At 38.8% G+C, this 20373-nt stretch overlaps 4 protein-coding genes across 5 annotated transcripts; 3 read left to right on the forward strand and 1 right to left on the reverse strand.

Annotated features, from left to right (window-relative positions):
- The first annotated feature begins 2206 nt into the window (after window positions 1-2206).
- On the forward strand, window positions 2207-3107 carry mrpl49 (mitochondrial ribosomal protein L49). The gene has a single exon (XM_084721901.1). The coding sequence runs from the start codon at window positions 2230-2232 to the stop codon at window positions 2755-2757; it is 528 nt and encodes a 175-aa protein (XP_084578027.1). The 5' UTR covers window positions 2207-2229; the 3' UTR covers window positions 2758-3107.
- Window positions 3108-3249: 142 nt separating this feature from the next.
- haus7 (HAUS augmin-like complex, subunit 7) lies at window positions 3250-9274 on the reverse strand. The gene is made up of 9 exons (XM_084721903.1): window positions 9126-9274; window positions 8355-8470; window positions 6854-6924; window positions 6650-6711; window positions 6370-6560; window positions 6073-6193; window positions 4895-5104; window positions 4336-4447; window positions 3250-4242 (listed from the first exon to the last, which is right to left on the reverse strand). The coding sequence occupies exons 1-9, from the start codon at window positions 9180-9182 to the stop codon at window positions 4172-4174; spliced, it is 1011 nt and encodes a 336-aa protein (XP_084578029.1). The 5' UTR covers window positions 9183-9274; the 3' UTR covers window positions 3250-4171.
- Window positions 9275-11181: 1907 nt separating this feature from the next.
- las1l (LAS1 like ribosome biogenesis factor) lies at window positions 11182-13254 on the forward strand. The gene has a single exon (XM_084721904.1). The coding sequence runs from the start codon at window positions 11503-11505 to the stop codon at window positions 13213-13215; it is 1713 nt and encodes a 570-aa protein (XP_084578030.1). The 5' UTR covers window positions 11182-11502; the 3' UTR covers window positions 13216-13254.
- Window positions 13255-16512: 3258 nt separating this feature from the next.
- On the forward strand, window positions 16513-19645 carry crebzf (CREB/ATF bZIP transcription factor). Of its 2 annotated transcripts, XM_084721905.1 has the most exons (4): window positions 16513-16671; window positions 17735-18572; window positions 18767-18841; window positions 19250-19645. In XM_084721905.1, the coding sequence occupies exons 2-3, from the start codon at window positions 17794-17796 to the stop codon at window positions 18774-18776; spliced, it is 789 nt and encodes a 262-aa protein (XP_084578031.1). In that variant the 5' UTR covers window positions 16513-16671; window positions 17735-17793; the 3' UTR covers window positions 18777-18841; window positions 19250-19645. The 2 variants fall into 2 exon arrangements, with proteins under 2 accessions (XP_084578031.1, XP_084578032.1); XM_084721906.1 differs by having other exon boundaries at window positions 17735-18841.
- Window positions 19646-20373: the final 728 nt, after the last annotated feature.

Here is a 20373-nt window from a genome sequence, read left to right on the forward strand (position 1 = left end):
CTAGGGGCCGCAAGTGATCAACAACTGCTTCAGTTTGAAATCTTGTTTCAGCTCAGGACAACGTATGTAGGGGTCAGGTTGATGTTGGTGGAACTTTGCAAATCTCTGCTGGTTGCATTTGGTAGTTTTGGTGACATTGCATTAGGTGCTTCACCATCTGTTGCTTTACGGGGTGCTGACCTCTACTTAATCACTTCTTCTAGTTTGACTTGTGAGTTAAAAGTCAAAATTTTTCACTTAATTTCTAAATAATAGACACCTTCCAGACAATATTTCAATAAGAACTCAGTCAAATTTCTTTCATTACTTATGCGATTTATAATATTTATCTTGACAAAGTTCCACATTCATAGGAGTAAATTTGCTAAAGCACTTTTCTTGCATGAAAAACAAACCTTGTGACAATGTGGAGGTTAAACTTTGTATATGTAGAAAGTTGAATATTTCTTTTACATATTTCCTTGATTTAAATGTACATTGTCTTATTAAAATTGTATTACCATTAAAAATATTTTATTGTTTAATTTTTATTTCTTTTACTCTTATCTTATTTTTAATAGAATTATCTATTTTATCTTGCTCTTTGAACTTCTTGTTTCAACTTCTCTGTCCAGCAGCTTGAATCTTCCTCTCTTGCTTTGTCTGTCATATCAGGTTTATGTAATAATATTTTCTTCTCATAGCAGATATTTTGACATGTCAATGCAGAAAAAAGCACAGATGTAACATTGATAACAAACAACTGAATTCCATTTAGGTGAGCTAGTTCCAGGGTTGTCATGTTATGCATGCTCACACACTGTCATGGCATGCTGAAACATGCGATGGAACTGAGCCATCATTAACAAACTTTGTTTCACTTGTGCTTCTCCTGCTATGACAAGTTAAAAATGTCTGCCATGAAACAGGCCAGATGAAAAAAAAAAAAAACAATTACGTCTTACTTCTATAAGTTCCAACTCTTTTCATTGGAAAGTGATGTTACTCAACATTAGCAGGAATGTTTGGACTGAATCAAATAGATTTTGGGGTGTTTATCTCTCTGTGCTGCTCTCACAGACAGAGAGCGGAGGCCAGAGACACAGAACGCCAAGTAACCACTGGTCTCTGTGTTTTCAGTTCCAACCAAGAGATCAATTAATTTCATAGTTTCATATAAGATCATATGTTTGTTTGAGTACACCAGGTGTCTTCAAGGTTCAGAGATGGTATTTTGCGATTATTTCATGAATTTTATATATATATATATATATATATATATATGTATATGTGTATATATACATATATATATATATATATATATATATATATATATATATATATATATATATATATATATATATATGTATATATATATATATATATATATATATATATATATATATATATACACATACATATATTGCTATTGGTTTCCAGTGGTATAAAGTCCCGCTGTTCCGGCGTTTCTTATTTTTGTTGCTTCTTACCCCTGTGTAAATAGTCCTGTTTTTATTTTTGTCAAATTGTATAGGCCTACCCATTTTATGTTTGAAGAAATTTGCATCAATACCAGGTTTGAAATGAGTAAATCCAGATTTAAAAATTAAGCAGAGCTCTGTTTATTTTAAGCAAAATGGATATACTTGTTTACCCTAATAAAGATAAATAAGTTTATAAAAGCATATAAGTATATAAAAAGTAAAATTGTAAATTATTATATTAAATCATCAATCCATCTCAAAAAGGAAGCCATTTTTAAAGTTACACCTCCTCAAGTGTACCTTTAAAGTTACTACTTTACATTTTAAATTGTTAAATTTAATAGTTAAATTAAATGGTTTTAATTTAATAGTTAAATTTAATTTGTTAAATTAGATAAATTAAAAAAAAAAAGTTATTACATTTAAATTTAATTCTGTTCCACCAAAACTTTAAAAGTATTGGCTCAACAGAATAAAATTTTACCCAGGGTTATACCTTTAATTTATTATTTTTAGTAGTTTGGTGCAACATGATATAAAGTTAAACTATGATTTAATAGAGTTTAAAAATGACTCCTTGTAGGTGAAACCCTGTCTATTTTTTTAAAAAAATAAAGCAGAAGCACCTTTATTTTTATATATAAAATAATAAATGTAATTAAGATAGTAAAATACGGAACATTTTTGAAAAATTAAAATGAACTAACGCTACAGGAAGTTGTTGAGTATTTATTTCCGGGGCAGCTGCGTCACACTTCCACACAACATGGCGGCCTCCTTCAGCCTGCAGTCCGCGGTGCTCCGCAGGGCGCTGCTCGGAGCTCTCAGCCCGCACAGCCGGACACCGGGACGTCCTGCCAGGCTCAGGTTTGCTTGTACTGCTGCTCCAGAACAACAAAAGACGGGGATAATAGAATCTACGGAGGAATACAAGTTCGTCGAGCGGCTCATCCCGCCGTCACGAGTCCCCGCTCCGCCTAAACACGTTGGTCCCTGCCCGTCCGGCTGGACACCCCCGGCTGATTCCCCGCCGCCTCTGCCCTACATGATCCGCCGTTCCCGCATGCACAACATCCCGGTGTACACCGACCTGACCCACGGCAGCCGTAAGACGACTCTGGTACGAAAAGTGGAGGGTGACATTTGGGCTCTGGAGAAGGACGTGAAGCAGTATCTGAAGAAGGTGACGGGGAAGGAGCTGCCCACACAGGTCAACGAGGTCACCATGACCCTGACGGTCAAAGGTCACTTCGATGTGGTGCTGAAGCAGTGGTTGGCCAGCAAAGGCTTCTAACTGAGCTGCCAGGATGGTCACAACGTCACGGTCGGAGCACCAATCAGTCCTGCTGATCTGCTGCCATGGCAACACCTTCAAACACTGTCCTACAGAACTTAAAAACCTGTTTCAGTCCATATGAAGGACAGCTGCTGAAGACTTCTTAAATCAGAGGGATGTTAAAGATGTGGGACCATATGGTGTTAAATGATGTACATACTTGTATGGAATTAATGTAACATTACAAAACAAAGCATAGCTCATGTCTGTTGTGTGTTATTACTTGATGACTTCAGTCAGAGAGGCTTGGAAATATATCTCAACTTTTGTCCAAAGCTGTTTTTCTGGATAAACTGCAACTGATCACACCAGAATTGTTGATCATTTTCTTTTAATCGACTTATTGTTGAAGCCCTAAAAGATCATCTCAGAATAACAGGGTAAAAAAATGAAAAATATGTTGGGATCAGTGTAGCAGTATGCAGATGTGAATGATGACAAATAACCTGCTCAACACCTCAGTCTCACTCATGTTAGAATAATAAACAGGATCCATCAAACAGTATTAGTTTCCTCAAGGACACAAATACAGAAAGGCGAGTACACTTCTGTCTCAGCTACAGAGTCTGACACTGGTTCACTTCTGTCAAATCAAACATTATTTCTTTTAAATAACAATTCTGCTTTATGTTTAAAGGGACAGTTCACCCAAAAAATCAAAAATACATATTTCCCCTGACCTTTAGATAGTTTTGGTGTGAGCTGCAGAGTTTCAGAGATATCTGCTGTAGAGATGTCTGCCTTCTCTGCAATATAATGGAGCTAAATGGCACTCAGCTTGCAGTGCTCAAAGATACAAAAAAAGAAAACATTTGAAAAATTTAAAACTAGTCTCTTTCCAAAAAATCATTAACTTGATTAGTCAAGATAATCCACACATCTTGTTGTGAGCAGTATCATATAGGAACTACTTTCTTTTTAGTAGAAAGAAAGTAGTTTCAGTAGATTCTAAAGTAGTTCTGGTAGATTTTACTGCAGAGAGAAAGTAGTTCCTACATGAAACTGCTCACAACAAGGCCTGCTGATTATCTTGAATAAGTCAGGTCATGATTTTTGGAAAGAGACACTTGTTTTGAAATTTTCAAATGCATTTTTTGGTGCTTTGAGCACAACAACACTTCAGTCCCATTATATTGGAGAGAAGACAGAAATATCTATGAACAATACCTCCAAAACTCTGCAACTGACAACAACAAAAAAAATCTAAATATTGCGCTACAGGCCAGAGAAAAAATGTGTCCTTTTGATTTTGAGGCGGTCTGTCCCTTTACAGTTAAAACAAAAGCACAGATCAGACTCTCCTCCCATTAGTACTGCTTTATTTTAAAGTCTTTGCTCACATCAGCAGCCAGTCAACATTCACCCTGATGGTTTAAGAGTTTTTGCAGGTGAGCAGCGGGAAAACGTCTCTAATTCTCCTGGTCACTTCTTCCAGCTGGTTCTCTGGAAAAGAAAAAAACAAAGCAGGAAACAAATATTTAACAGTGAATCAGATGGTATGTGTGAGTGTGCTGTTGAAAGCAAATATTCACTTACGTAACGTGTGCTTCTCTCCTCGGCTGTGATAGCGAGACTGCGTTTGAAGCTGGTTTACTTCCACTTTCACCGACACAGAAGCTTCTGATACTTCCTTTAGCAATTCCAACTTCTAACAAACCAGAAATGCACAAGAGTGTCAGTATTAGAGCCAGACTGGTATAGGCCTGTCACACCTTTAACGGTATCAGTGTAAACATTGTCTGATATGTACTGATAAGAACATATGAATCATATTTTTTTTATGAATTGTGTTTTTTCTGTATCATAGATTGAGTCCCTCCAGGATTTCACAGGTTTTTTGGAACTGTTGACTAGTACAACTGCTGGGAATCTGCGATGATTGGTCAAATTTGTGGGAAAGTTGTGGAGTTTGTACAAAATGAATGACTAAGGTCATACAGAATTTATGGGAATTGGCTGAATTTGCATGACATGTTGCAATTGCAGCTTCCTGAAGGGACTGATTAATGAACTGAATTAACACACCACCTTTTTAGGTTAAGCTGATTTTTGCATGTGTATGTTGGTACCCTGTATGTTCTATAAGTGTGAGTACCGTGATGAAGGCCTGCAGCAGCTGGTGTACTCTCTGGAAGACGTCTGTCTCTGTGCTGAAGCTGGGAGGATCTCTGCTGCAGTGAGCTCTCAGGTCCGTTTCATAAACGTGGCTGAAAGTGGCCATCAGCTGCTGGAGGTCTCGCGCTGACACGCGCAGAGCGCTCAGAGAGACACTGGGACTCTGCAGCTTGCTGTTCAGGAACTCACACTGCGGAGAGAAGAGGACAGAACTCAGCAAACAGACAGCACTTGTTACTGCCAGGACATTCAGACACATCGAGACAAGGTCTTGAAAAAAAGTAAACTCTGTCAGAAACACAAAAGGCCATAGTATTATAATATAAAACATAGGAGAAATATTTTTCGTTGCATTAAATACAAGATTATTTAATTAGCTGTATAAGCAAAAAGTTTAATATATTTTCATTCAAGAAATAAACTCCATTATAATGTTGCAAACTTACATTTTCTGTTGATAATGTCATTTCTGTTTTTGTGATAAACATATAATTCACAACACAAAGAAGACACAATAGGTGATTTTTTGATTATTATTTTTTTGGGGGTTTTGCTTTTATTTGATAGTGACAGCTGAAGATATGACAGGAAATGGGGTAGAGAGAGAGGAGATGACAAGCAGGAAACAGGATGCAGGCAGGAGTCAAACCAGCAGCTGCTGCAGAGGACTGGTGGCCTCAGCACACTGGACGCCCGCTCCACCAACTGAACTACAGGAGCGCCTCATTCCATGAATTTTTTGTTGACATAAACTAAACATATATTCAATAAATGTAACAGCAAAAAAAATTTTATTTATATTTTTTTATTAAATTGAAATGAGTATTTTTTCCATTTAGTAAAGAGAACTGATAGTTATGTCACCTCCGTCAGCATAGATGTCAACTCAATAAGATGAAAAATCTGATCTCTCTCTCACTACGACTCTGCTGATGTCTCAGCAGTAGTGAGCAGCCATTTGATTTTTTTAAAGTGTCTCAGAGTTCTCTTAATGCAAATCAAAGTACACATTTTTAAACCATAATTCTTATTCAGCAATTGGGAATTAGAGTGTTATTAATAATTTTGAGGGTTTTTTTTTGGTAGGACATGATTTGATTTGGACTCATGGACTCTCAGAAGACAGGGACAGTCCTATTGTCTACATGAACACCTTACCTGTGACTGCAGCTGCTCCAGTGCTGACTGAGCCGACTGAGTCTGCTGTAGAAGGGTCTCAACATCAGCAGCCTTTTCTCTGCGGGGCTGAGAGGACGACTTGGTGCCCTTTTGTAAAGTCCTGTGAGGTGAGAGGAAGCAGTGGAGACGTCAGAGTGGAGATCAGTATAGACACTGATATAAGACACTGACGCTGCTGCTGACAACAGCAAACAAGGTGATACATGAAGATCCAAATGTCTGTCAGTCCAGTTGAAAGAGAGAATGGCAGCATGCGGACATGAGAAAAGGACATACTCAATGTGTGCAGGCCAGGGGTCCAGTGCAGGTGTGAGCATGTGTGAAAGGCGAGGCTGATTCTCAGCAGTAAATAAATCGTTGAGCAGCGTCTCTGTGTCCATCCTGGGCCTGGCAGACGTCTTGCAGCCACGGACCAGAGTCAACAGCTGCTCCAGGAACTGAAGCTGCCTATGAACACTCGCATCACCCTGGAGACACAGTTTCACAAATTCTACACACTAACCAGGACATTTTGGGATTTTTGTGACAGTGTACATCTATGATTAATGCAACCAACTCTGATCAGGTCCAGGTCGTCTGCTCGGCACAGCATCAGCTCCTGTCCAAGTGCAGCCATTTCTGTTTGTACAAAAACAGACCACAGCAGTGGAAGGGGTTAGTTTAGTCTGAAGAAGAAAAAACAGGACTATAAATATAAACTATTTTGCTGTCCTTTGTACAGTATCTATTAAAAGATAAAGCCTTTAAAAGACAAAGTTACCTCTAGCCAAAACATCTGGGTCTTTGGATCTCATCAATGTCGCCTTCGAACTGCCAAAGTTTGGGTTGATACTAAAAAAGTGAGGAGAAGACGGTGCAGAGCGGTTAGTTTATAGTCTTACTACTGTCATGGCTGTTGAAAGATTTTTTTGTTTTTAGGTTAAAATTATGAGCATATGTTTTGATATTCAAATGAGGTTTAATATGAATTTGTTTACTGTAAATGCATTGTAAGTTTTTATGTGATAATGTTATTGATACTTGATGTGCAGGGGGGTTTTCCGTGGGAAAAAGCCTGACTCGAATTAACTTCAACTTCCACTCAAGGCTGAAGCCGTTCCACTAAGACAATTTAGCCTGATTGAGTCAACGCTAATTCAAACCAAGCTAGAACAAGCTGCACTCTGAGCGTGAAACTAACCTAAAACTTATACATGTGAAGCATCTTACTGCGGTGTATGGGAGGAGTGTCCATTGTCCATCTGTAAACCTTTGGACCAATGAGCTGTCTTCTTGCATAGCGACTGAAAGGCTGATATCCACAATCAAACAAAAAAGTCCTATCTTTCATAAAATTCACTTCTTTGTAAACAAGGATTGTTGTAACTGTACTGTATGTAACTAATTACTGAATGAGACTGTACCCCCCTTTTTGTTTTTTTTTTCCTTCAATTACATTGACTTGTTTCATTTATCAGTTTTCTTTTTTCCACCTGCTTCCACACAAGCATGCATTTATGTACAAGCATATAAGTGTGTGCCTTATTCTTTATTGTAAGTGCAGTGGCTTTGTTTCTGGTCCCATTTTTCATGAGTTCAAGTAAAAGATCTTAAATGTTTTCTGTGCACAAAAAAGATTTGTCTCAAATTTTGTTCAGAAATGTGTTAAAGTCATTATCATTGAGTTCTTCTGCTTTGCAAAAATAATCAATCCACCTGTCAGGTGTGGCATATAGAGATGCTGATTAAACAGCAGGGTTATTGCTCAGGGGCTCCTCTGACTTGTCACAAGAGAACACTCTTGAAAAAAAAAACACACATCAAGCACTGAATTAGACTTGGGTATGATGAGTGATTGTTGGGGTAAGAATTTCACGGTAAGACAATCAGGGGCAGAGTAGGTCACAGATTTGTTCAAATGTGGTATTTGTGGCCCTATGTGAAATAGCCATAGTTCAATACCTAATAAATGTCCTTTTTGAGATCAAACTGGACATTTTTGACTGCACTTTTATTGTGACCAGTCCAACAAACATGTGCAATAATGTTTAATCAGCATCTCTATATGGCACACCTGTCAAGAGGATGGGTTGTCTTAGTAAAGGAGAACTGCTCACGGACACAGATGTGAATTAAATTTGAGAGAAATCAACCTTTTTGCGGACAATAAAAGTTTTAGATCTTTAACTTTAACTTGTGAAATCAAAAATGTTTTGTCTATATTTTTGTTAAGAGTACATTTTATCCTTGAGAACAGGGCTGAAGTTTGCAGCTGATTCTACCTGCTGCAGATCCACGCCAGTATGTTGGTGCGGTGCTCAGAGGGGACACACAGCAGCTCCAGCATGCTGTCCGCTTCCTGTAGGTGCAGACCGTCCACCAGAGGACATGACACAGCCTCAACAAAGACAAAGACAGACAATTAGAAATTTTTAGGAGCTCTCTCACACCAGGGCATCATGTAAAAAAATAACTCAAGTTAAGAGTCATTAAGGTCTTAGTTCAGGTAGATGGCTCAATGTTTTGGACATACCAGAGGTGGGGCTTTAGAAGACTTATGTCAGATGAGCAGTATGGAGGCATTTAATGTTTTTTTCCAGTTTGAAAACTGGTCTCCATTCACTTCAATTGTGTTTTCCTGTGAAACTCAGCAGTGTTTTGTGGACTAACAAAATAAACCAGACCTTCAATCGACATGAGGGTGAGTAGATAATGACTGAATTTTCATTTTGGGGTGAACTATCCCTTTAATGTCATCGTCCAAACTTCCTTTCACTATTTGAAACAAATCCTCCCCAATAATGGATTTAATATGAAATGGTGGCATTGTCTCAAGATTGAAAACATGTTCTGTCCACAGACAGACAGACAGAGGTGTCCACTGTGTCCTCAGTCTGTCACAGCAGCAGCTCAGTCTGGTTACATGTTGGATCGAACCGTCGGTTTAGCTAGCTCGGAATTAGCGACAGTACTTATGAACATCAGCAAACAAAAAGCGCACATTAATTAAAGTTTTTTCACAATAAGTTCTCTATTGTTTCAACTTCTTTTACCTGCAATGCAGCATAAACTTCTCTTAAAAGTTGCTCTTCTTTCAAAGCACCCGCCATTTTCCAAACAAACCTTCTTCTTCTACTACTCGAATTTGCAGCAGATCAGCCGCGTTCTTCTTCTTCTTTTCCGGCAGACTAGGCACTATTTAGTGCACTGCTGCCCCCAACCGATGTCAAGACGTCATTGTGACATTCGGTCTGTAAACCCCCGTTTCTCCCTGATACACTGACGATTTCTCACTGGTCATTCTTCCGTTTTTGCTATAAAACTCAGGAAAAGCACATGCTGCTCCTTTTTTTAATTAGCAGATGGGCTCTTTGATTACATTTGATATAAAATAGAGTGGGTATTGTGAGAAATAGGCATCACATTGCCGTCTAATTGTGAACACTGTCAGGTACAAGAAACAGAGGAACATGTGCTTATTAGTTAGTAAATTACATATCGGAGAAAACTGGAAAGAAGCCAGCAGGAGCAGGATGAGAGAGCAGAGTGGAGGATGGTTTGATCAGCTTCTTCAGAAGAACAGACTGATGGGAAAAATCTGACAAATCAGACAGTACAGCGGTGAGCTAACTCCAGAAGATGGCAGTAATGGAGCACCAGCTGATGTCAAAGAAGTAGAGAGAACATGAAACAAAGTCTGCAGACTTGAATTGGTGCAATGAGGTCAACTGCAGTTATACTGTGCTGGTAGAATCAGGAGAAACTCCATGAGAGTTCAGAAGGGACAAACTTTCATTAGCTTACTAGAATCTTCTTAGAGGATGTATGGACAAAAATACCACTAAAAGTGTCCAAAATTAATGTTTGGAGTAATAAAAATTTAACTTGTGCAATCAAGCAGGGAGTATAAGCAGTATAGACCAAACACTGCACCCCAAAAAGGTCACTACATGGTTCTATATTTATCATTTATTTACTCCCATTGAGGTGACCACCCTCGGAGACGTGTTCTGAGTTCCCCTCCAACTATGTCAGATGTTTTCCTGGACAACCCAAGAAATTAGTACATATTAACAAAATATGCACTGGAACCTGTTTGACTTTTTTAAAGTGACATGTTGTGATGTTTGTGGTGTTTCTTTCTTGAGACCTTTTGTAAATTATAAATAATTACATTATAAAGTAAAACAAATTATTCTGAGACGGTAATGCTTTGTAAAATTTTGCAAATTATTACTTTTGTAATTTAAATCCTGACATATAATCCAACAGTGGATCTGAAGAAAACAGAATAACCAATTATTTTGCACAAACAAATGTGCATTAGTGTGCTCAAATGTATGTGAGTGTTTGTAGATTTTGCAGGGGTGGAACGAACTAATTATAAATTACTCAAATTACTGTAATTAAATCATTTTTGGGTACTTGTATTTTGATGAGTATTTTTGCTAAGTCTGTAATTTTAATCATATTTAAGTATTCATTACATTCATTATTTATTTACTGTAGCCAGTGTTTTAGATCAGTTAAATCAGGAGCCCAATGTCCCCTTTTAAAGAATCAAGACATTCCTATAATTTCATGCATATTTATTAACTAATTTTACTGTAATTTAATCATATCTTTTGTACAAATTTATACAAGAAGCCTGCATAGTGGTCTAAATTATGTGTTAAATATTTTTTGTGTGTGTCTACACAGCAAAAAATACAACATTATTAAGTAATTTATTATTAATTGAGCTGTAACACCATTTTTTATTTTTTTATTTTTAAAAGCAAACATCTAACCATGCAGAAATAGTTTTTCCTGTTTCCTGTAGAAATACAGGATGTTTTCTAATAAGAATTTTCCAAAAATGTGTCTGCATCTGAAATAAAGGAAGGATATTGCAGGTTGTTGCACCAGAGTCAAGAAAAAATTAACTTGATTTTCAAAAATACTTGAAACTAGGTATTCTTTTTTAGAAAGTCACAAATAGATGTAATTTTTAGAAGAAAACTTTGTATTTTTTAATTGAGCAATATCTCAGTTATGTAAGAGTACTTCCTTAGAACAAATCCCACAAACGAAAATAGCAGAATCTTCTTGAAAACTGCGTAAAGTGGGTTTTAAGAAGAAATTTCTAAGAACAGGTGGTGAATGAGGAACAATACATACTCCGGTACGGTAGGTGGCAGCTTGCACCTAGATGTTGGTTTTGCAATCCGCTAAAAGCGCAAAGAAGAAGAAGAACAAAGCAGTAGAAGAAGAAATAAACATGTTATAGCATGGATACTCTCGGTAACGTTAGCTTAAAACGGTCTCCCGCCGCAATCTGACGCTGTTTTGGTGACACTTCTTGTCAGCAGACTGTAGTTTCACGGCGTATAAGAGCGTTTTGTGTTTGACGTTAACGTAAGTCCTCCGTCTTCCGCCCTCTCCTCCAACATGAAGAAGAAGAGCTCGGAGAAAAGGCGCCATGTGGTTGCCTGGGTCAATAAAGCAGAGTGGGACCAGGTCCTGGAGTATCTGTACTCCAAAGACTCGTCTTTACAGAGGTTCGCCCTGCAGAGGATCTCCGCCTGGAAGGGCCGGTACGCCAACAGCACTCCTGTGGCCGTGGAGTGCACAGCCGACCTGGTGAGGTGCCAGGTCCTGGACCGGTCCGGACAGCTGGACGGGGACGACCTGGTCCTGCTTTATGGTGCAGCTCTGGTCAGGTTCGTGAATCTAATCACGGAGAGACAGCAGGGGAAGATAGCCCGTCCACTCAGGAGGCTGGCTGGGAACTTAAACATCCCAGAGTGGGTGGTGGACCTGAGGCATGACATCACCCACCGCAAGCTGCCCACCCTGAGATGGTGTCGAAAGGGGTGTAAGGTGGTTCTGGAGTGGCTCCAGCAGGAGTACTGGTCCAGACAGCTGGGAGGAGGGCCCAGCGACGACTGGGAGTCACAGTATGATGGAGAGGACGAGGAGGTGGACCTGAAACGTCAAGAAGATGAGCTCATCGCGAGGCAGAAGGAGATGGAAGCCTACAAGAACGCGCGGGAGCTTCTGATCTCCTTTGAGAAGGAGCAGTACCAGGCATCTGAAGACCGGGAGAGGAGCTTGTGGCCCGCCCCCCTCACAGACCTGAGCTGGCTGCTGGGGGAGATCAAGCAGTTTGCATTGGAGTCCAGTGATCTGCTGGTTGATGTGCTTCTGGAGGATGGATTTATGGTTCCTACTGTCGAACAGCTGGAAACTTTAGGCTGTGACACTGATAACACCACGCCCACCGAACCCCGCCTCCCTCAAACCTTCCTACGCTTCTGGCTGCCCCTCCTGAAGATGCTCAACTCCCCATCCTTCATCCACGTCCTGCTGGAGAAGCTCTTTGTTGAGCTGAAGCTGCTCACCAAAGAGCAGAACAATCACAGGGCGTTCTACCTCTCCGCCTGGATTTCAGAAGTCCTTGTCTGCAACAGCAACAAGTTCGAGTACCACTTTGAGACAAAGTTGCAGAAGAAGAACAGAATGAAGGACAGGATTTTTGTGAACCGCATCCAGCTGAGGTGGCAGCAGCTGCTCTCGGCGTGCCTGGACGCTCCCTGCGTCAGCTCACCTCACTTGCTCAAGTTGATCCTGGACGACATGGAACATCCCCTCCCTCGTGAAACCAGAGAGAGGCTGCTGCAGCTCTGCTCCATCTACACACAGCCAGCTCACTCAGAGTTCGAGCCGTCTCCAGAGCAGAAACAACAACCCATATACACGTTGGAGAGTCTGCACGAGAAGCTGCAGCACTCACAGCGTCACAGCCACCCCTGGCGCTCAGCGGCTGAGTCGGAGAGGAGCGAGTCCTCCCAGGAGTACAAGTGGGCGGATGCTCAGGCTGAGAAAGCAAAAGCGCTCAGAGGTTCTCCGTGGCAGGTGTGCGCTGACAAGGTTTTGTGGAAGAGCTACCCTCTGGGTAAAGTCCCTGGACAGTCGGACGACCCTTCGTGCCTCATGGTGGAGAACTATTCAACAATGACTGTCTTTGACCAGCCGGTGGAGATGGAGAGCAGCGCAGCACACAACGTCCCAGGAGCCTCAGCGGCAGCAAGAGCAGCTGATGGACTTCTGTGGAACAACAGTGAAATCAACAAACTCAAGTCTGGACTGCAACTTTTCTGAGTCATGTTGTAAAATGTGAAATATAGACCTTCACCTGCACATCACTGAGCTCGTCCTCTTTGTTACAGAAACAGAAAATATTCAAAGTGTGGAAACGTCAATACTAAACAGTAAATTAAAGTTCACCCCAAAATCAAAAATACATATTTTTCCTTTGACCTGTAATACTGTTTATCCTTCTAGATTTTTTTTTTGGTGTGAGTTTTAGCGTTTTTGAGATATCGGCCATAGTGATGTCTGCCTTCTCTTCACTGTAATGGGTCTAAATGACACTTATATCGTGGTGCTCAAAACACCAAAAAGTAAATTTGAAAAATTTGAAACAAGTGTCATTCCTGAAACTATGACCTGATTATTTAAGTTTCTGTAGCAGACATCTTTACAGCCAAAACTCTGCAACTCAAACCAAAAACATCTAGATGGATAAACAGCACTATAGGCCAGAGGAAAAATATGTGTTTGATTTTGATTTTGAACTGTCCCTTTAATGCTGATTATTTTCTTGATTAGTAAAACAGAAGTGAAAATGGCTAGTATGATTTTCCAGACCTCAAGGTGACATCTAGGGCTGAATAATTTATCAAAATTTTATCAAAATTGCAAATGGTTGCAGAAGGTGCAGTATTAGTTGAATGCAAAGTGTGTGTTAAAATATAATTTTAGATTAAATATAGTGGTGCTGCAGAGATGCCCTTGCATACATATCGTATTCTATATATAGACTGATACAGATCCTCGCAAAATTCACACTATAATAATTTTAATATGTTTTGCAATGAAAATGAGAAACAATCATGTCCTTTAATATTAATTAATATAATCCATCTAACAGTCCAAAACCAAGTGTTTTTCACAAGTTTCTGACATTAATAGACAAAATGATTCATCAGTTAATAAAAAAAAATAATCAGCCGACTTATTGATAGTGAAAATAACTTTAGAGAACCCAGAACCCAGAGTGACGTCTTCAAATGACTTATGTCATGCGACCAACAGTCCAACACTGAGTTGTTTTACAGTTTGGCATTTTATATACAAAATTATTCATCAGTTAAGTAAAGGTAAACCCATCCAAATAATTGATGTTGAAAATAATTATTAGTTGCAGCCCTAACATTGGTAAAAGCCTTCATGCAGCGTGCTGTGTGCAATATGTTCAATATGCAGCTCAGACAAAACTAGTGCAGATATTTAACACATCTATAAAACATCTTTTACTTTACATGGTAAAGCTGGAGTGTGAGATAGAATCGGGACAGAGTTAATTCATTATGAAGGTTTATTAAGATTACAATGAGGTTTTTCTTTTCCTACACCTGTCATGCAAGTTAATGATCACTGTAACACAGTTGTTGGTCCCTTCAGAGGGTTTTGGAGAAAATACTTTTCAGTTCTGGCAAAAGGGATGTTATTGTAAGCCCAAGGTGGTTCTGTGTAATACATGTTTTTTGTGCACTTATGTTCAATAAAGCCTTATTTGAATAAAGGAAGATTGTGTTCTTTGAGTGCAAGATTTATGGTGCTGAACTGCAGCACATGGTTTTGGAAAGCATGTGTGTAGAATAGTTACCAAACTGTATAAAGGATCCATGATTAGAGTGAATGCCAAAAACGCACACACCAAAAAAATGTTTAACCTTTCTGATTTGTTCTTTATATCTCTTTAAAGGGAAACACAGCCAAAGACATTAAATAAAAAAGTACAAATTAAAATACCTTTTTTAACAGGAGAGATCCTCTGCATATTTTCACAGCGACCTGAAAACTAGAAACACCTGTATAAAATGATAAAAAGCAGCACAGCAGTCCGTCCATGGTACAGTGTTGCCTCCAGGTAACATGCTCATTTTTGGCCTTTTACACTCACAGCACATCCTCCATCCTCCATAATTATAGTGCAATACTTTAAAAATGATGCAGGACCCTGAGGAGACCAATAGTGGTGTTTTCATTTGTCACATGACTCTCTGGAGGTCACGTTGAATCCCTTGTTGGCAGCCTTCCTCACATGGTTCAGCTCCATCATCTCTCTCCACAAAAAATGATCTGAAAATGTATTTTTCCATCATTCTCTTTGGATTCACTTTAATAGAGGAGTGAAGTTACATTTTTAATTGTTTGATGTACTTTATTTGATAATGAACTCATGGAAAACTGTTAAGATGTAATTGTTGCCTTGAAGTAACTCTGTACTTTTACAGATTCTGACCATGTTTTTATTGTTGTGTATTTAGACTTATATAATGTTGAACCAATAGAAGACAGGGTATAAAATGTTTTTATAACTATTTTATTTTATTTTAACTCAGCAGTGAGACAAAGATGGCAGCAACACAACAACATCCTGTCTGTCACAAAAGACACACACCAGGAGACTGAAAACAGCATTTAAATATAACATAAATGATCAAACACTGAAATGTGACTCACTGTATTGTAGTTTGGATTGACAGACTGTTGATATAAAATATTCCGACACTCTTCATTCCTACAGGCTGAGGCCATTCAATATTTGCCATTATTATCATTATTATTATCATCATAAATTTCATTAAAATTTTAAACAATAACTTTTCAATTTCTTACCATTATGGTGAAAAAAACCCTACTGACATTATAATGTGTACATAAAGAGGCTTATAATGCTTTTGAGACTGTGTCAGACAGGTATTGATACCTGTGGTCATTTCCGAGGTGCTATATTACTGTGCAATTTTAATGTATTTATGTTGTATTTTTACTAATTTCTCTCACCTTTGTACTTGTGGTTGCCCTTCTAAAACCTAAAAACTAAAATAAGTAAAGAAATGAATAGAAAAGGGAATAACAGAGGCACAATTTGTGGTTGCATATTTACATACTTTACAAATAATAATAAATAATACAATAATAAACAAAGTAGGAGAGGTCCTTTGTATAAGCCTGTGGCTTCCTCCCTTTCCTGACACATTTATTTTTTTTCTTTCATGATTGTATTTTATTGTAATTTTAAATTTGTGCAAATAAAAAAAACAGAATAGTTTTATGTTCTATGTGCATAAAAAATAGTAAAAAGCGGTCTTTGGCTTGTAAACTTGTATTGATTTATATAGACTTTGACTAGAAAAATCAATATGCCTTCTTCTTTTTCCATTTTGGATATTCTGGATAGTCAGAAAATAAAGCTACATTTTTGTACATGTCAATCTTTCCATATTTATTTTTTAGAGTGCGGACAAAATATTAAGATGTAGCTGTTGTCTCAGCGGGACTTTTATTTTGAATACATTTCTCCGGAAGTGTCTTTGTCCTGCTGATTGACGTCGGTTATTTCTTCCTTAGTCGCTGTTGCGCCACTGTTGTTCTCAGGCTGAGCGGAGGAGAAAGTACCACAAAAAACTTTCATTAACCAGCGCCGTTTCATCGAGGACTCAGCTCCAGTTCTTTATAACTGCTTTTATTTTTACTAACAGAACGGTAAGTTGTAAATTGGGTCGACGAAATGCCGTTTAAAGATGCTGCGTCATTCTGAAATTGTGTTGCTACACGCCTCATGGCTGCAGTTAAACGGTACGAGCTAGCCTAACGTTAGCTGCAGCTAACGAAAACCAAAACTTAAGCACGTAAATAAGATAAGACATAAGACATGTTGATTGTAGGTAGATAGATGTTAACTGGCTTCAGTGCTCAAGAACTTCTAGACTTAGTGGGGTCAGTCAGCTAACGGTGAACGTGTGCTGAAGCAATTGTGCTGCCGGGGAAATCCAGGCCTTGTTAGGAAGCTAATGCTAGGGCGCGTAACGCTACGAGTAACGCCTGTAATTCTTTGTGGAATGCATTAAGTAACTGCAAGGAATTGCATCGTCGCAGAAATTGTGTGTAGTTAAGTATGTATGTGAAATAGTGACTTGTAAAGCTGTCATTATAAAGTACTACGTAGTGCTGATGCTGCAGGGCCTGACTTTAACACTGAGCTACTTACGTTGGTAGAACGTTCTGCCTGCACACTCTTCCTGTGTAAGAAAATGGAGGATATCGGGAGCAACGGTCACAGTCTAAAGCAATTATTGATTCACTTAAAGGAATTTTGCATAATGTTGTATATTTACTCTTTAGTGCGTTTAAAAACAACTTATATATCTTAATGCTTGAACAACTAACTGTGGTTAGCAAATAGGTTACTGAGTTCATAGATTACAATTCACAGAGCAACATAATGACAGGCCTTTAAGTCTTTAAGTCATTTGTAGGGCAAGGCCACTCTGGCCTTCGGTAAATTCAGTTATTGATGCCTTGAGGCAAAAAAAACAATGGTGCTATAACAATAAATAATTATTACATTGTTTGAAGACAAAACAGTTTTAGAGCAGTCATCCGTCTGACACATTTTTAGAGTTTAAAGCATTAATTAATCCAGTAGTTGACCTAAGTAACTGCAATCAATGTCAGACAACATTATACAGGGTCTCATATGTTGACAGTCTGTTTTTTTGCAGTTGTTGAAGGATTTCACACTGATATATTTCCGCTGTCTCTGCAGGTGAGGAATCGCAAGATATCTTTTGGACAGCGTCCTTGCGGTCCCACTGTCAAACCACAATGATCACCAGAAGAAGAAGCCGCACTACTAACCACACAGAGGTGCAGCCTCTGGAGGTTGAGGTGGTAGATGTGGTGGAAGCTGATGAAGATTTTCCAAGTCCAACTGAGGGGTTTCCTGCTGATATTGACACAGCTGGAATAGAGCTAGAGGACCTGTTTGGAATTGAAGACTTAAAATGGACTCTTGAAAGAGATGCTGCCTCCCAGCTCTTTGATATTGAGTTGGGTGATTTTGGTGCGTGTAATGCCAATGATCAAGATTCTGGGATGGAAGCTTCAACAGGCTCATCTCCAGAGAGAAGGGCATCTGACTTGAAGATCAAGGACAGACCAAACCAGACGAGCCACGGGATCAACAAAAATGCCATTGCTGCCAGATTGAATCGCCTGAAGAAGAAAGAATACGTGAACAGCCTGGAGAAGAAAGTTGGCAGCCTCTCAACAGAAAACAACGTCCTCAAACAGGAAAATTCTCAGCTGACCAAGAGAGTGGAAGAGTTGGAAGATGAGACCAGGTACCTGAGGGCTGTGCTGGCCAATGAGAGCATGTTAGCGCAGCTCTTGTCCAGACTGAGCGGTGTGAATGGGATGAAATTATCTTCCTCGCTTTTCCAGGGCTTCGACTCAAACGACCACGACTACGCATTACCCAGGAAGCGTGTGAAAGTGGAGGAGAAAGAGACATCTGGTGGCGTGTGTCTGCATGTGGACAAGAACCACGTCTCGGTGGAGTTCTGCACTAAGTGTGCAGAGAGCGCAAGCACATCACTCAAAATGTAGGGTCAAGTACCTATCTCTGTTTTCAGATATTGAGACTGAACTTGATAAGGCTCAGAGTACTGAACTTTCATGAGTGGATGAACACTGAATTAGATTGAGTTAGTTAAGATTACCTAAGAACTGTTCAATGTGCATGTATTTTTGTGTGATGATGGATTGAGTACACGTTACTGCTAAACCTTGTTGACAGTTTCTTCTAGGTAATGGTTGATCCACCATGCGGGATGAGTGGCTTTCTGAACACCTTAACCTGCTTGACTCCATGGTAAGGATCAGACAAGAAAACCTTTTTTTGTTTGTTTGTTTGTTTTACACAGGCTTCAGCAGCAACCTCAGTACTTTTTTTTATACAGTTCCTGTTATCACTTAGTGGATTTTGAGAACTTTTATAATTTCTTTTGATTTGTTTTCTATAGGAAATGATTTAATTTAGTTAATTTGTAACTAAGAATTAAATCAAAATACCCTGAATGTTAAGATGTTAAGATGAAGGTGAAGGTCCACAAAGAGTGATCTTAAATCAGTTGTCCAATGGAAATCCATGCAAAAATCCATGGAAAAAGATAAGTCTGTACATACTTTGTTTTGGTAAGAATTGATCTCTTTGTGAACCAGCACCAGTGTACAAAAGAATACTTTCATTTAGCGCCACCTATTTTTCTTTATGCTAAAGTGGATTCTGCTGGTGGAAGGGGAAGAGGCTGGACAAGCAGCTGCCAACGTGGCCTGGTATTTTTGTAAAGGTAGTATCGGTAAAAAACGGTATATGTTAAATTCTATTCTACCAAATACTCCACAACATCTGTAGCTGTAGATTTCACGCACCATTTTAGGGAGGCTGACTACAGCTGCTCCATCACTTGGAGAAATGCTACTACAGGCTTAATAGTCCAATAATTATGTCTTGTACATATTGGAATGTATTAATTAAATACATCCAAAACAATCTGCTTTAAGTGGTGAAATTACCATTGTAACAAACTGTAAATGTGTATATAACTCTGAATATGTATTGTTTGAGGTAAATGACCGTTGAGAAATGTTGAAAAAATAAATCATATTTTCGTTACGTTTGAGTTATAAATATTTACTGTGTCTTGTTCTGTACTTTTGATATTAATGCATCTCTTTTTCTCTTTCTAAACAGCAAGCTCTCTGCCGATAAAGGTCTTACTTTTCCTGAACAATTGGGTCAAGTCTGGTAAAGGTTGTCATAACATATCAAAGAACCTCAATTGATGGAAGTACAAAGAGAGGTCCTACAGGGAGTTACCATCCTGCCCACATTTGAGCCCATTTATTTCAAATCATACATAATTACATTCGTCATTTGACACTCAAAAAAGTTGGTACACTGTGTAAAACATAAGTAAAAGCAAAATTCAATGATTTTAAAATCCTTTTCCACCTGTATTCAATTGAATACAATACAAAGACTAGACATTTAATGTTCAAACTAATATAGTAAATATACACATTCTGAATTTGATGCCTGTAACATCTTCCAAAAAAGACAGGATCATGTTTACCACTGTGATACATCACTTTGTCATTTACCAACACTCAGTCACTGTTTGAGAACTGAGGACACTAATTGTTGAAGTTTTAAAAGTGACATTCTTTCTCATTCTTGTTTGATATATGACTTCAGCTGCTCAACAGTCCGGGGTCTCTGTATTTTGTGCATCATAGCGCACCACACATTTTTAATAGGAGACAGGTCTGGACTGCAGGCAGGTGAGTCTAGTACCTGAACTCTTTTACTATGAAGCCACGATGTTGGAACACGTGTACAAT

This window comes from Lutjanus erythropterus, chromosome 6 (genome assembly GCF_056507025.1).
Source record: "Lutjanus erythropterus isolate fLutEry1 chromosome 6, fLutEry1.hap2, whole genome shotgun sequence".
NCBI lineage: Eukaryota > Metazoa > Chordata > Actinopteri > Lutjaniformes > Lutjanidae > Lutjanus > Lutjanus erythropterus.